Genomic DNA, 17032 nt, shown 5'->3' on the forward strand with positions numbered 1-17032 from the left:
TCATGCAAAATTACTTTTAAAATTAGGGGACGATGTGAGCTTTCAGCACAATATCAAACCACTGTTTACATGGAGATGCTCGGAGTGCTGACTTGTTACGGCTCACCACAGGCTGGAGATCAATGCTTGAATGAGTGTGCGGAGCCTGTGGAGAAAGAGGGATGAGAAAGAGAGAGGGCACTGAAGGACAGAGAAAAGAAGAAGAGAGACAGAGAACAAACTCGGCATGAGTCATTGCAGAGCTGTTAAACTCTAAAATATCATGCACCTTGATGACTTCAATAGGTATAGAAAGCCGCAACAAAACCCCTCTAAGACCTTGAAACACACACACACACACGGCCCCTACAATCAAACAGAAAACACTGACAGGTGGGGCCTCAAAATAATACCTACCCTTCCCGTATCCCACCGACCCGCCGCTACCACCGCCTCACCTCCCTCCGCCCCGCTCCTCCCCCTCCGTCCCCTGCCCCACTCCCCCCTTTTCAGAGAAGTAGTCTTTAGGCAGAGGAATGCGGTGGTTTTTTAGCGGGGTGTGCATGTCGCCTCATGCCCACCCCAGGGTTCTCACGACGTTCCGTCTTGTTTTTAGCCCTAATTAGTGGCTGCTGGCAGTTTGGAAACAGATGTTTAAAACCCTGCAAAAGATTTTAGACTTCAAACACCGGGGCGGAAAGTAGAAAGAGATTCGCCCTTCCTTCCCTCCCCTCTTCCCCCTCTCCTGCGCTGCCTCCTCCAGCGTCGCTCCAGCGGGGCTGATTACACAAATAATACTGTACACTGAGGAGGCACAAGAAATTAATGCGGAGGGGAGGTTTATTTACATGTGATGTCAGCCTATCACTAACGTCATACATATGTAAAGTTCAATAAATAATATAATAATATAATAATATAATTAGAGTAATGGTGCCTTCAGATGGTGTCGTGTTTACCGTGTTCACGAGAAGAGTCCATATGAGTCCGTATTCACGACCGCTTACGTAGAGAGTTTCTGAAAGCTCCGAGTTCACGAGTTGTGATGTGCTTGTTGACTTTGTCAGAAATGGTGGAGGCCTTGGAAGTTCATTTTTCGGTACATAATAAGTTAATATATTGTAATTTTAGTCGTATATTCTTTTTCTACGTAATTTTATAATAGGTCTGAGGAAAATGTTGATACTCCAAACGGCCTCATCTTTTTCTTCTGTCGTTATGCCTTTGCATTTCCTGCATTATGTTTCCCACTTGCTAGCTTGCTAAATCGTCAGCCTCTGTGGCTTCTAGACGCCGACAGTAGCGTTAATATTGCGGTTGCTTAGCAGCGGTGCTATCACGACTTAACCACTTGAACGCCAAGCATATTGTGTACACAACTTCCCATGTTGTAAACACGAGTTCACGAGTTTTATTTGAAGGCACCATAAGTAGAAATATAAATAAAAACATTTCATGCGTCTACATCGTTAGATAAATCCCCTCTCAACAATTTTTAAAACATGAAAATTAAAGTTTTTGCTAATCTAACATTCACGGCTCTACTTAATGTGGAGGATGCTTTTCAAAGGTGATGAACGCCGTTTTATTCAACTGATTTATATGTCTGTTTATGCTGTGAAGATGGACCGTTGAGCCCTCGTTTCAGTGAACCAGAACGCACTACTGTTCAGTAGTTAATAAGAGTGGTTTTAACACGCCTGACTTCATGTGTAAAGTGGCTGCTTGTGACATGGAAACACTTCACCGGGGCAGTAAAATTCTTGGCCAAGTTTCTTTTTTTCCCTTGAGCGTTCTCCTCAATCGTTTAGAGAGCACACCTCAAAACAAAATGCTTGGCACGCTTCGCTGTGTTCATGTTGCACAGCTTAGAGCCACGCAGAGGTTCTGTTCAATCCTGTCTGTTCATTAGGCAGGTGGTGACAGTGCCGGCTCTGCAACAGTCTGTCATGTTACTGGCAAGGGGTGTCTGGTAATTACAATTTACCATCAGGGCCTGACTTCAGGGGAGTAAGGAGAGATGGTATCCCCCTTTTTCAGGAAACAAGCTATACATTTCAACTTCTTCTCACCCCCTTTCCAAATTTGTAATGAAGCCAAGCTGCTGTTCAATACTTGTTTTTACTTATTTTGAACATTTGAGACATTTGCACTCCCTCCAAATCATTTTCAAAGGTTATGTTCATGATGGCACTTGTGTCTTTGGCATTTTGTTGATCTTCACAGTACCAGTAAGTGTGGGTGGAGGTGCATGTGGACAGAGGGATTTAAATCAAATCCTTCAGATCTGATTGGATCACTCAGAAGTGACTGGCCTCTACCCACACATCCCTCACCTGTGTTGTTAGATCAGCAGCACAGAGAGATTAATACATTACAGAACAACCATGCTCTCACACACCTCCATCATCTACTATGACGTTGCTCTACTAGCTACTACGGCGGTCAAATGGTTCTACATGATGGGAGGGGTTAGCTAGCCGCAAATTGGATTTGATTGGATTAAGATGAGTCATCAAAATATTACGGGAAGAGGAAAGGGAGGGATTTTGATATAAGTGGTATATTTGCCAGTAGGGATACAGGCCTAGGATTTGGAAAATGTATTTTTATTTCATTTTTTCTTTAAGAATTGCTGGGATTTGTGTTTTCTCATTCAGCGCTGTTGTATTTTTTAAGCTGTCTTTGCAGCTTCAGGAAGTGATTCAAAGGCTCATTTAGATGGGCAGCGATAGAAATGTGAGTATATGCTGTGACACAAAGTCCAAATTGTGGAGGTGGCTGAACCCTTTATAGCCAGGCCCTCTATCGTATGATGGACTGGTTTGTGAATGCCCAATTGCAATATGCAAACGCCAGGGGTAACTGCAAGCTTTGTGGAGCAATGGTTCCCGTATAGCAGTGGTTCTCAACCTTTTCAAGTGGTGACCCCCCAGAATAATCAGGTCGGTGTTTGCGACCCCCCTTCCCCAAATAGCACTGGGGCATTTAACTCACAACATCCCGATGCAAACACATTGATCGCTCATTAAACAGTCTTGTCACTATCACATCTCTTAGTAAATTAGTTTTGTTTAGTTTTAACAGTTAGCACCGTCCTAGGCATTGTCCAATGTGCTCCCTGCAGAAACTCATATGCACGTGCACTTTGACTCTCACAAACAGACTCAATCAAATCTATTCTGAGGCAAATTATATCATTGGTACAGGTGATGTAATGTAAAAACCCTTCCCCAGTGGGCCAGGGTCTCGACCCCCAGGTTGAGTACCACTGGATAGGACCAAAAACACACAGCAACTGAATATGTTAACCCATCTAATTTAATTTATATATTCATATTGTACCAGTTGTACAAGAACATCAGCTTCCTCTTGGCAAAAGAGTGAATTCACTCACCCTACTGCACCAGCTATCGCCGTGTGCTGTGTGTATTGCTCAGTGGAAATGGGAAGGACTTGTGGTTTGAGTGATTAAAAAAAGAAATAACCTCAGCCACCTGCCATTTACACCTGAGAGAAATATGTTGAGAACTTAGATGCCGCCAACTGTAAATGTTTGAAAGCTGATGTTTTGTATGAGTCAAGGCGCAGCATTGCTTCACCAGAGCACTGAACATGATGTAAAAGTGATTTAAACCATAATGAGTCTGGAGCAGCACCCCCTCTAGCTTGATCCAAGCCAGTAACAGTGGGACTCCTAGGATCCTTTTATGCCTAATTTAACCCTTGAGGGATGATAAACGGCTCTGGAGAGCCCATTCACGCTAATTCATTGACTCAGAACCCACACGAAAAGCAAAGTGTGTTTGAACAAAAATAGCCACATTAGTGCGGGGTTGGTCCTGGGCTCCTCAGAGGCCATTTCATATCATCAGTGGTGTGCAGAGCATTCCTGAGTCCTGACAGTGCCGCGGCAGAGCATTTGATCTGACCCACCACATACTGTAACACATGCACACACACACATACATGCATGTGCATATGCACACGCCTCTCCTTTACTCACACATACACGTAAATATACATAGAGCCAAATGCTTCATAGTAAAAGCGCAGCAGGTGGAAGTGCTTATGCTGGTAATAACATTTTATTAGAGTCTCTAAATAAGAGCTGTGGACATTGTGTGCAATTAACAGTGAGTAAATACTACACGCACACACACACACACACGAACAGACTCGTTGTAATGTGTGCTTGTGTATTTGTCTGCGTATACGCTTAACTGTTCTTTTGAAGCGAGGCGTTTGATTTGTTTAAAGTGATGTCTGGGCTTAATGTGCTGCTGTGGGATTTGTTTGTGTGCTTTGATATCGCCTTGGCTTTCTGCTCGGCTTTAAAGGTCCTTCAGTAGATTGTCTTTGAACTGACGAACACAAGGCAGCATGCAGACTAGTCTGCCGTTTATCGGCAGGAAGGGTCGTTTGCGGGACACATAGACATCAGATTAGGATTTTCCCAAAAAGCGGTTAGTGTTGATGACACAGGGATTGGCCAACGATTAAATCCAATGCGCCCAACAAAGCAGGGAATAAGGCGTAAATTATGCTGGTACAGTGTAGCTGGTTATGACTGGCAATGAAGTTGCTCACCACATGGTGAACATTAACATAGAAGTCTCATATTTTAAAAAGTGGTGATTATTAATGTGGATTAACATTGAGACCAAAATTAAAGCACTAAATAACTCAACTTGTTTGGCCATATAAACACAGTTCAACTTAATCTCATACAACGGTTTGTATGATATCTTCCGAAAAAGTTATTCCTCCTTTTTGATCGTTTTCAAATGTCCAGCAAACTTCCGTCTTCACAGGAAACAACTTCCTTATGTTTAAGCAAGAAAGCTACTTTAGGCTTCATCCGAAATCGCACACTATGCACTACGTACTCAATATGTGTACTATCTTTCAACATACTTTTGTGTGAATAAACAGTAGTATGTATCTTTTCGGAAGCACTGAGCAGTAATTTACGTCGCCACTTCCTGAGAGCCTCTTTGCCGGTTGGAGACGTGTAACCATGGTAACCCGTGCCAACCTCATGTAACCAAAACGATGGTTTGTGAGAATCAAAGTTGGAATTAATTTAAAATATATTCTATGTCTAGCAAAGTGAAATCTTATACTTAAGAGTATGCAATTTGCACACTATTGGTTTCATACTATGATATCGGACATTCTAAAATATCTCACTAACTGCTTTCGCCTACTAAATAGCATGTTAGTATGGAATTGTGGATGCAACCTTAGGTTAAATCGACTTCGTTAGGTTTAGGTAATAAAACTATTTAGTTAAGTTTAGGAAAAGATTGTGGTTTGGCTTAAAATACCTCCGGAAGTGGCGTTAAGAACGTCAGTTACGTGTCAAATAAATCAACCTTGACTTCTGGTTTCACAAGGGACACAAACGGCTCTCTCCTGGGTGACAGTCTGGTGTTTTTGGACCCGCCCATCCCAGCGTCCTCCCTACACGCCATCCGCTGATATTTATATTTCCTGGTTCATGATTACAAACAAAATTGTTTTCGTGGGAATTACATTGTATTACTTTTTGTAGGTGTAGCTACGAACAGTGTATGAGACCAACCTGCACAGTTTGACAAATTACAGGGATGGATCACATTTTTGACAACAGGGACTATTTCGGGTGTGGGATTCCTCAGTAATGCTGTTACAAGCACAGACAGACAGACAATTGCTCAACTCCTCATTGGCTGTTTGTTCCCTCCATCAGAGATTGGTGGTGTTACTGTATGTGTGTCATGCCACAGGACTTTCCCTCCACAACAACCAAAATAAAAAAGCAATGCAGTAAGTCATCACCCACTCCTTCATTACCACTGAGTCAGTATTGACTCAACCAAATCTGGATATTTGGTCAGGATGACAAAATCAGGTGTAACACCAGGCTAAAAGGAGCGTGGTAACACCTAACCTTTAGCATGAGTCGATCATAGTTGTCAGTATGACACGGCTGCCACAGGCACTTGCATTCTTGAATGAAACACGGTGTCATTAGTATGTTCTAGAGAATTAGCGCTATAATTATTGACTGTTGCTACAAGGAAGATGTTAAACAAAAAAGTTGATTGACACATACTGTACTATTTTTAATCCATTTAAACACGAAGCAAAAATAGGTGTTGATTGACTCAAATAACCTGACAACCGACAAATGTACTACATCAAAACAAATAATCAAGAACAGGACAAAGTGTGAAAGTAGTCGCGGTTGTCAAATACTCCACGTAACTGAAACATTTGCGGTTCACTTCTGGCTGGCGAACTGGGACACATGTCGTCACCCTTTCATCCTCGGCTCTTGTTTTGTGGCTTCTGATTCTGCTGTTTGCTCTCCAGTAAAGCCAAAGCATCAGATTGTGGTACGAAGGCCAGACACTATAGCTCCAGTTTACTTCGTCCACACCTCTTCATTGCACGGTAGTCTGCTGCGCTCTACTACTTTACCCCCGGTCTACTGTATTATGTAGCCTGCAGTCCTAATCTGCCACCAACATGTTGTGTTTGATCTCTGTCTGGGGTTGTTTTATAGAAGCCTCTGTCTTACTCTCTAAGCCAATTAAAACTTGCCAGATGTTTGTTTCTAACTGTGGTCCGACCGCCATTGACTTTGAAGCAATTACATCTCTCAGTGTACGTGCGATGTAAGCCAAAAGACTGGACATATACTGCCTCATTGTCACTTGTTTCATCCATTAAACATCAGCTCTTTTCCTCGTTTAGTAACCTATTTTATTCTTCTCAAAACCCAGACGTCAGGCCACCGCTGAGTTTCTGGTCACATTAACATACACCACCGTAGCTGACTGTAAGTGTGTGTTTCAAGCAAGTCTTTTATAGCTTGTGCAAAGTGACTCAAGTTGTCTGAGACGTACAATATTTGTATATTTCACGGCTCAAACTGCCAAGACAACAGCAGTGGTGGAATGTAACTAGGTATATTCAAGTGAAGTACTGTACTTAAGTACCATTTTGACAGACTTGTACTTGAGTATTTCCATTTTATACAACTTTATACTTCCACTCCTTATATCTCAGAGAGAAAAGTGTATTATAACATTTAAAATTCAGGACTTTTACTTGTAATGGAGTATTTTTAGACTATGGTATTTCTACTTTTACTTAAGTAAAGGATCTGAGTACTTCTCCCACCACTGCAAGTCAATTTATATGGCTAATAGCAGCAGGACATGATGACTGAGCCTTGATGGAGTGTCAGCTAGACGGACAGGTGACGCCCTCACACACACACACACACACACACACACACACAAATAAACAGCCTTTGTGTTGGGACCGCAAAGAGATAATCCAAAGATCATCTCCCCCACCTGTCATCTTCTTTTCCTCTTTCGTTCCCTTCCCTTCACCTCCTCCACATGTTCTGTACACCCCCATACTTCAGCTTCACACCCAGCCCCTCCTCCAGTGTCCTCGGGGCTAATTCCCAAGATCCTTAACAAGGCAACAATAAATCAACGCATCACTATCCTTCCCCTTTTTCCACCGTAGTCAAGTTAGTAAACACAGACACAACATTTTTCGTTGTTGTCTCACTCTCTCTTTGTCAGTCATAGCCCCCGGGTATACAGATGATAAGCAACAGGAAGAAAGCAGAAACCTTTCATTTGATCATCAATAACCAGTCTGGATCTTCTACAGTCAAACTGATTTGGAGAGTCATAGGAAGTTCAATATATTAGATCAGTAAAGACTAAAAACGTTTCCAACTCTCATCTTCTAAACCTAAATCCACACGGCATTGGAAAAATACAAGTGAATAATCTGAGATCACTGTTCCAATGTGTTTCCGAGTTATTGGATTAAAAACAATTTCATGCATTTGAACTACATGCTTCATTTATTTTGCCAGACATTTACATTATCAGGTGCTTATTTGTGAATGTTTTTATTTTTCTCCTCTTGTACGAAATGTACTCCACTTTTCGCAGCTCTTTTGTCAGATGGATCAACGCTCCTCGTTTCATACTGACAGGCCACTTTTAATATAGCAAGAGCAGACAGCTTCCTTATTTCCTATAACCTGTTTAAGGGATTGTACCTGATTGCCTTTCAACTACGTGTGAAAAGAATAGTTGACAGTTTCCCAACACAAACAAACGTACCTGTCACCTGGAGTTATGTTCTTTTGTTGAGGGTTTTAGGAGCCTGCGATCTTTTATTAAGCTCTGCCCAGTCAGAGGGTGAGCAGCGTGCCTCGTGTGATTAACGGATGAATCCACTCTGAACTCACTGATGTTACTTCTTTGATGCTGAATGTTGTTATTTTTAAATGGTGTGGTATTCCTCTTTAAATCTAAAAAGATGTCGCAGGCCTCACCATTGGTACCAGGTTGGACTTTAACTGAGTAGCGACACGTTGTGAATCCTAACTGGCTGTGTCTGACAGAATAAATCAAACCTATAGGATACATCGTTATGCATTTATAATTAAGAAACCCGGGGCAAAATGTATGTTTTTCTAAGCCCTGCACCCCTTAGTAGTTACTGTCGCTATACCTCTCGAGCTTTCTGTTCTCGCACAGCACCTATATGCACTTTACAATTATAACAGTGGCAGATTTTTTGGCTGTGGAGTGTGTGTGGCTCATGATTTTAAAATGTTCGAATAGTCGTTAAATTATAAAAAATCGAACAGTTTATGAGACTATCGTCTTGTCATAAAAATATTTTGATTTCTATTCGCGCAGGTGTGTGTGTGTGTGCGGTGCGGCACACCCCATAGTTTCAGCTAAGGGTTGTGTTAGAGCGGCGGTGCAACGTAACACACACTTCAATTAAACTTGACAGAAGATAAAGATAAAAGATAAAAGATAAAACTCACTAAAACAGTCTTGGTTAGTCTTTCCACTGTTCCAACAATTTGGTCATTATAAACCTGTAATTCATCAAATTAGATGTGAAAATGTGCCGGCTCTACATGCTGTCTTTCATGCAGAACCAGGGTCCATGCAGTGGGGAAATATTAGATTATACATTATACAGTAGATTTCTTTTTTTACATTAGGCTACCTGTAGCCGAACACAATGTAGTTGTTGAATGATGTGCTGCTTGACCTTGGAAGTAACGCTCTGTTGCTACTGCAGGTAGTTAGGCTATAGCCAGACACTAATAATTTAACTTTTGCTCTTGTGTTTTGGAGAGGCTAAAACAAAGACACCATCCTCTAAACTCTTTAAATGCAGAGTTCTCACTACAGCCCGCATGTGGGGAAATCCACAGGCCTGCCATAGTTACGGTTGCTAAGCTATGATTGGACAATCAGTGTTCGGGGGACGAGTTTCGGGAACAGTAAATTGCATTTTTCTGCATTCTAAACATTATGGAAGCCAGACATGTTGCACCACTGGAGGCATCACAGTTTTAGTGAGAACATTTCCATATGCTGCTGAAACTATTTACTTTACTCTGAAACACATAAAAAAAAAGTTTGAGTCACGCTGCTGTGGTTCATAATCTCCCTGAACACTGAAGCTTTTTTTTTTTTATTTTTCCTTGCCAAAAATGACAAACTGTCATTAGAAATAACACTTTTCCGCTGTTTTTGTTGTTTTACTGTCCTTTGAAACCTCTATCCTGCTGTGAATGTACCTTCAAACAGAAGCAATGTGGATGCAATTATGACTCCTGGGTCAGTTTGTCCCTTTAAGGTTTAAGTGGGTTGGAGAGTTTTATGATTACAGACTTTGCTGTGTGTTTAAGGCCAGCACGTTTGTGATTCTGGGGTTGCCTCTGCCCTAAAAACTGAACCAAACGCTGCAATCTGAACTCAGTGCAAGTGCGTTTGAGCTATTATAATGTTGTTTACTATGAAACCTTACAGGCCTCTCCTCACCGCGGATCACAGCTTCTTTAAACGTTGTTTTCAACACTCTCAATAACAGTGGAACCATGTTTATCCAAAATGCATTTTAGTCACTTTCTGTAACGTTAAGAGCAGAACATGCAATGATGCAAAGACTGAAAAGATATTATTTTGCGTAATTGTTATAATACGCCATTAAAATGATTTAAAGCTGCAGCATCAGTGTTCCTAACATTACAATTTCTTAAATTCTCTACTGCTTACTGGTGGATTTGATGAGTGACACATAAACATATCTTAATGTAAGGATATATTTACAGATGGATGTCTCATATCCTTCACTGCATCACATGTTTTCGCATGTTTTTTAATTCTATGTCATTACTTTTATTAAATTTTTGTACAGTGCAGCAACATAAACATAACACAAAACCTAATAGGGTGTCTCAGGAAGGAGAGGGAAACAGCAACTGAGCTCCAACAGGGTTTTTAAAGGAGCTCTGGCACACAGGGCTCAGGGTTTGCCAGTGTTGCTGATGAGCTCAGGTGTTGCCATTTCGCTGACGACGCTCTGCCACGCCCATCTCCGAGACCTGCAGTCACTCAAGACAAGTCATAGGAGGGGGTTGTCACATTTACTGATCATCATCAGTGGCAAACGAGAGAGTTTTCTTTTGCTGCTCTTTTTTTCACTCTTTGTTCATGCCAAGCAGATGAGTCAAGTAGCTCAATTTATCATTTTTCTCTCATCCACCTCTGCACTCGTTCACGCTCCAGAACAAGGAAAGATGCATTATACTTCTTTTTTTACTCTGCACGCTTTCCTCAATTGGGAACCCAGCTTCCAGCACGCAGCGGAGCCTTACAGCACGCAAACTGTGTCCTCAACATCTTGTTCTAGCTCCCTCTGAGAAGAGGTGGAAGCAAAAAAAAAGGATATAGGACAAGTGCAATATCCGATTTTCAGCATCGGCCCGAATTAACCTTGACTTTGTGGAATTGTGTAACTGGATTGTCACGCTCAATAGATACATGATAGATCTCTCCCATCTCTATTTTATCCCTCTAGGCTTCAGTTCCTTCTGCCGCCTCTTTAATAGATGAGATCCTGGTTAAATAATGGAGGGGGTGCGACTATGTAACTTCTTACAAGGAAAGTAATCCGTGTGATGCTCTTATCGGGAGAGTTTCATGTTCTGAAAGCAAAACAAGCCGAGTCTACAGGATCATTCCTGCACACACAAACAGACGTCCAACTATAAGCAGAAACATCTTATCAATATGCACTGTCCCTATCAAATAAAGTAATAAACTCTAATAATACCTATGAAAAGTAAATGCATTATAATTCGTATACATCCCACAAAATCAATTTGTATGTATTTGTATGTAATCCTTTTCCTAAACCTAACCATGTAGTTTTTGTCATGGAACTTCCGTACTTAAGTTACACCACTTCCTTTTTGGCATAACTTAACCACGACCTTTTCTTAAACCTAATAAAGGAATATCTTATCTTATCTTAACTAACTAAGTTTTGTTGCCTGAATTTAACCAAATCGATATTTTCCTAATCCTAACTAAGTGGTTTTGTTGCCTAATTCTAACCAAGTTGTTTCCTGTGAAGACGGGAGTTTATTTTGGAAAGGCTGGAGCGGAAATTGACGCTCGACATTGGTAGGAAAACACACAAAAAATAAGGAATAACTTTTCGGAAGTATATCATACGAACTGTTGTATGAGGATATGATGCGCCATGTACACACAAGCATGAACATAAGGTATAGTGGACATGCTTACACATACATACACACATACACAGAAACTATAAACTCCTGAACTCATCTCTTTATATTGGTCATTTCTGTGGTTGGCCATATCTGTCTCGTTCTGCGTGGGTGACACAGAGCATGTGGGTGACAGTCATGTTTTGTGTGTGTGTGTGTGTGGAGATTAGCATTATTGCTAGCACATGTGTGGAAGTGTCCAGCAAGTGTGTGTATGTGTGTGTGTTTGTGTGCGTGTGTTGATAGGGGCGGCAACAGCAGCAGCATCTGTCAGTACACTGGGTGGCCTGCTGTTCCTGTTGGTAATTGGATCTTAAAGTTTAGAGCAGGTGATGACTGATAAGCACACACATACATAAATACATACATATAGCTTTGCGGAAATATTATTGAGATGGACAGGATTTATGCCATGTGGGATGTACGTGTGTGTGTGTGGGCTGAAGCGGTGGGTATCTTGCAGTGTTGGTCATGCTCTAGTGGGCCGTTTTGTGTTTATGCTTGTTTATGCATGTAGATATACTACAGGCATCAGCAATGTTCTTTTAGACCTGTGGCTCCAGATCCTCATGCAGCTCTTCAGCTCTTCTCCAGTGGCTCCCTGTGGCTTTGACAAAAAATGGCAAAAAATTGTAGCCTATACAACAAGTTAAACACATTTTAGTCAACTAAAATGTGCGTCATAGCCTTATCCTCTATTATCCTCTAATTTTGTCGAACCTCAATAGCGGTGGTTAGTCATTGGTTTCTGGTATGATTTGCGGGCTTACCGGCATGCTTGATCTGCAGCGACAAATTAGCAAACAACCAAAAAAGTAATTGAAAGTCATTTCCAGAACAAGCCCGCTGCATTTGCTGAAAAGCCAGCAGGAGCTTCCAACCAAATCTCCTGAGACATTTCTTCAGCCTCTCATTTGCACGTGCGGGTCCTCTCTGCATTAGACTAAAACGGCTCTTTTGATAGTGAATGTTGCTGACCCCTGTTTTGGACCTTAAAGGCCCTAAAGGATATTTAAATTACTTTGCTAGAACAGGGCCCAAAGCAAGTACATTTAGATGAACAAATCCATTATGTGAGTAAAAATTATTTTCACTAAGTTGCGCTTGTAATGTAATAAAATCACAAAATGTAATCTATTTTATTTGTGTACATAGACACAAATTTCCCTTTTTTGGTGACACTCAGCACGACTTTCAACAACATGTGGCACACGTGTTAATTTCCGCTCCAGTCTTTTCAAAATAAAACTGCTTGGTTAGGTTTAGGAATAGATTGACTTTGTTAGGCTTAGGGAACAAAACTGCTTGGTAAGGTCTAGTAAAAGACCGTGGTTTGGTTTGATATAGGAAGTGCTGTAACTTAAGTACGGAAGTTACGTGGCAAATAAACTAACTTTGACTTCTGGTTTCACACGGGACATAAACACCGGTCTCCTGGGCAAAAGTGTATTTTTTGACCCACCATCACGAAAAAAAATTGAAATTTGTGTCTATGTACACGAATCAATACTTTAAATTGTGTGACTATTTCACGAACTGCTGTGCGACTGGGCTGGTTGTTATCAATGTAGTTCCATTGGTCAGCATTAAACCATTAAAGTGAAAATATTAGGCTGTGATATAAATGCTCCAGTGTGCAGCTACACGTCTGTCATGCATGGAGACGTTACCTGAAGCCAAAAGATGAGTAATGACACTACTGTCTGTTTGGGTGATGCCTGCATCCATCTGTGATATCTGATATCAGTATGTTTGACAACAGGCTCAGAGACGGACCACCTGGCTTGTTAAATGCGGGACCAATATTCCTTCAGGGCATTAGGTGTCATTCACTATGCTTAGAAGAACAAACACATTTTTTAAAAAACAGTTTGAAATATGACATGCAGTCTGCAACAGCCTGGACCTGTATATGTTAAACTTCAAATGCAGCCAGTAATCAAGAAAGTCATTAATCCTTCTCATTTTTTTTCTCTCCCCCCCGCTCACTTCCTCTCTCCATCCCACTCTCTCTTTTTGTCTGTCTCCATCTGTGTTTTCCACAGGTGGTGCTCGACCACATGAGAAGGAAATGCAAGTGCCACGGGACGTCGGGGAGCTGCCAGCTGAAGACCTGCTGGCAGGTCACCCCGGAGTTCCGGGTGGTGGGCTCCATCCTCAAAGAGCGCTTCCACATCGCCACGCTCATCAAGGCTCACAACCGAAACACCGGACAGCTCGACCACTCCAACCACAACAACAACAACCACCACAGCCACCACAACCATCACAACGACCACAACCACCACCACCATCACCATCATCAGAGCAACCGCCACAACCACCACCACCATACACACAGGCGGCGGCCGAGCGTCAACGAGCTGGTCTACTTTGAAAAGTCGCCAGATTTCTGCGAGCGGGACCTGGGGTCGGACTCGGTGGGCACGCAGGGCCGGATCTGCAACAAGACCAGCCCCGGCATGGACAACTGTGAGAGTCTGTGCTGCGGGAGAGGCCACAACATCCTGCAGCAGACGCGGAGCGAACGCTGCAACTGCAAGTTTCACTGGTGCTGCTACGTGGTGTGCGAAGAATGCAGGATAACAGAGTGGGTCAGTGTCTGTAAATGAAGAAACACACACTAAAAGACTGTACACAACAAAGAAAACAAAGAAAAAGAGACGTTTTTAAAAATCAAGACTATTCATTTGAAAGGGGAATATGACTGTAATATATGTGCCCCATACCTTTTTGCGGTGGACTGCTGTTTTCCAGAAGAGCGAGGACAGAGTGTGAAGCAGTTGAGCCAGCAGAAAGATAGATATGCATGTTGGTAAAGAGGGTGCACATGCGGGGTATGTCTAAAGCTGCCACAACTCAGAGAGCTTGGATGTTTACTGCCTTCCTCTTGAGAGAAAGGAACATGTCAGATAAATATCTGAAAGCTCTGAATATGAAATCTGGGCTCAAAAAAACAACAACATTTATTGTTGTTTCATGTTGACTGACATACAGCTGCATGATATTCAGGTGAGCATAGAGGGAGTTGAGAGTAAGCAGATTGCATGCAGAAAGAAAATAATATTGCTTCCTAGCACCAGCAGTATATAAAGTGGAAAGGTTGAGACACAAATAAACCTTTTTCACACATCAGGATTCACAATGCACAGGATTTGACACAGCACAACACACCTGGAGCACTTAAGGATTTAGTGCCTTGTTCAAGGGCAGTTCAGTGTTTATAGCAACTATCATGTCACACCTAAAAAAGACAGCAGGGGATTGTCTGGTTTAACTGACACTGTGTAGATGTATCAGTCAATGTTGTATGCATAATGTGTAACCCTGCAGTAACAGTGATGACACCCCTGAATAAATACATTCACACGAGTCCCAAGACGGACTGGACTATTTAAATTAGAAGTTTCTGTAACACTTTATAATAACCATCATTTATAAATGGTAAATTGATAGTTAATTAAATTCAGTTAAGTTATTTTACTTTTAAAAAAACAACAAAGTTATAATAAATAATGTTTACTAATTATTAGTATAATTTATGTAATTTTATCATTAGTTTGTGTAATATGATGTGTGTATATCTTATAATGTATCATAGATGACACATTAGTAAAGTATTAATTATCATTTTATTGTTATTATTACAATATTTAATATACTATATTAAGTATTTGTTAGCTACAATTACCAAATGATTTGTAAACCTTTAAGAAATAATTTGTAAAATAATTAATTGTCTATCTAAATTATGTTAATAAATGCTTTACAAAGTATTTATTAACCATTCAACAAGCTATTATAATCATCAGTTGTAACTTTATAATCGCCATCCAAACATTTTTTTTACAGACGGTTTACAAACCATTTATTAACCATTAACAAAGTGTTACAAATATCTAATGTTTATATATGTTTTGCAAACAATTTCTTAAAGATTTAACAATTATTTTTAAGAAACAAATACTTATAATATAGTATATAAAGAGTTAGTATTAATTAATAAGTAATAATTAGTAAACATAAAAAATTATAATTTCATGTTTCATTGTAAAATAACTATTAACTGAGTTTAATTAACTATCAATTTACCATTTATAAAAGATGGTTATTATAAAGTGTTACCGAAGGCTTTTACAGGAGGACGTTGAATCAGAGCGGCTGAAGCTGAAGTCAATCAGTGACAGATCTAAAAGTCTGATTGTTAGTACGATTCCTCATATCAGACCCTCACAGCTGAAACCATTCCCTTCCCTCTAATAGAGGGCGTTGAAATAAACAAAAAACACACAAATCAGCTTTAGTAAGGACAAGCACAAGCCCTCCACACAATAAGGTCAGCCTCCCTAAAACAGAGCACAGATACATTGTCCTGATTTATCCAAAATGTCCCATGTGTTGTGTGTGTTGTGTGTGGTATGTAATGTAAGAGGACTGTCAGAGTACAGTGCACAGTTACACCTTCATTTATCAAGTACCATTTTCATCTTCAGCATGATCTCAACAGCATTGTAAATAAAAGCTGAATAATGCTGCACAAACACCATCAATAAAGTTAAAGTGCCTCAGGAAACTGAGCGCACGTGAACAAGGCTTCGGTTCCTCCCACTATAAACATCCTATAAGCTGCCATCAATCAAAGTGTTTCCTGTTTTGTGATGCAACGTGCGACACTGTAAGCTTCTTGTGATATATCCACACTCACCTTCTTCACACTTCTTCGACGTGTGCAAATAGGGATGTTCTGATGTCAACTTCGACGTATATAAAAAAACAATTTCTGTCTATGCACATTTTGAAGATCACATTTGGTCTCAAGAGACGCGTATGAGTGAGGCTCCTTATCAGACGGTGTAATTTATTTCAAGCAAATATGTTTCTGTGTTGAAAGCAGAGGGAGATAAAAAAAATAAATCTGGACTTGTGTTTCCAGTGATTATTTTGGTTCTGATAAGTAGTTTGCACATACAGAACTGTGTCCAGGAAAACTCTGGGAGATATCAGCAATATGCATTATTTTCATGTCATAAATGTAATGTATGTATGTATGTATGTATTTTTATGTTTTAATATGGTTATTATCTAAGTTATTTTATTTTTGTGGATAACTTAATATTTGTAAGACAATAAAGAAAGACCATAATATTGAAAGGGGCTTTAATGTGATGAATAATAAAATACATGAAAGCAGTGTGTTTGGTCAGAGAACAGTTTTATGTTTATTTTGTCACCAGTCTGCTGCCATCAGCACACTAATGATGATAAATCCTTTAGTCACTGTATGCTACTATAGTATGGTAAGGTTATCTCAGAGGTCATTAGTTTCCATCCTATGGGAACACATAGGCCATTGATTATCATTACTTTATTTTGTACCCAGGTAATTTGTATAAATTAGAAGAATAACAGCTTCCTCCT

At 40.5% G+C, this 17032-nt stretch overlaps 1 protein-coding gene across 1 annotated transcript in view; it reads left to right on the forward strand.

The window, feature by feature from the left end:
- The window catches only part of wnt10a (wingless-type MMTV integration site family, member 10a), a 31311-nt gene extending 14546 nt beyond the window's left edge, over window positions 1-16765 (forward strand). The window contains exon 4 of the mRNA XM_074659790.1: window positions 13660-16765. Coding sequence (XP_074515891.1) covers window positions 13660-14226 — 567 coding nt within the window. The 3' untranslated portion in view covers window positions 14227-16765. The remainder of the gene's footprint in view (window positions 1-13659) is intronic.
- The last annotated feature ends 267 nt before the right edge of the window (window positions 16766-17032 follow it).

This window comes from Sebastes fasciatus, chromosome 14 (genome assembly GCF_043250625.1).
Source record: "Sebastes fasciatus isolate fSebFas1 chromosome 14, fSebFas1.pri, whole genome shotgun sequence".
NCBI classification, from domain to species: Eukaryota; Metazoa; Chordata; class Actinopteri; order Perciformes; family Sebastidae; genus Sebastes; species Sebastes fasciatus.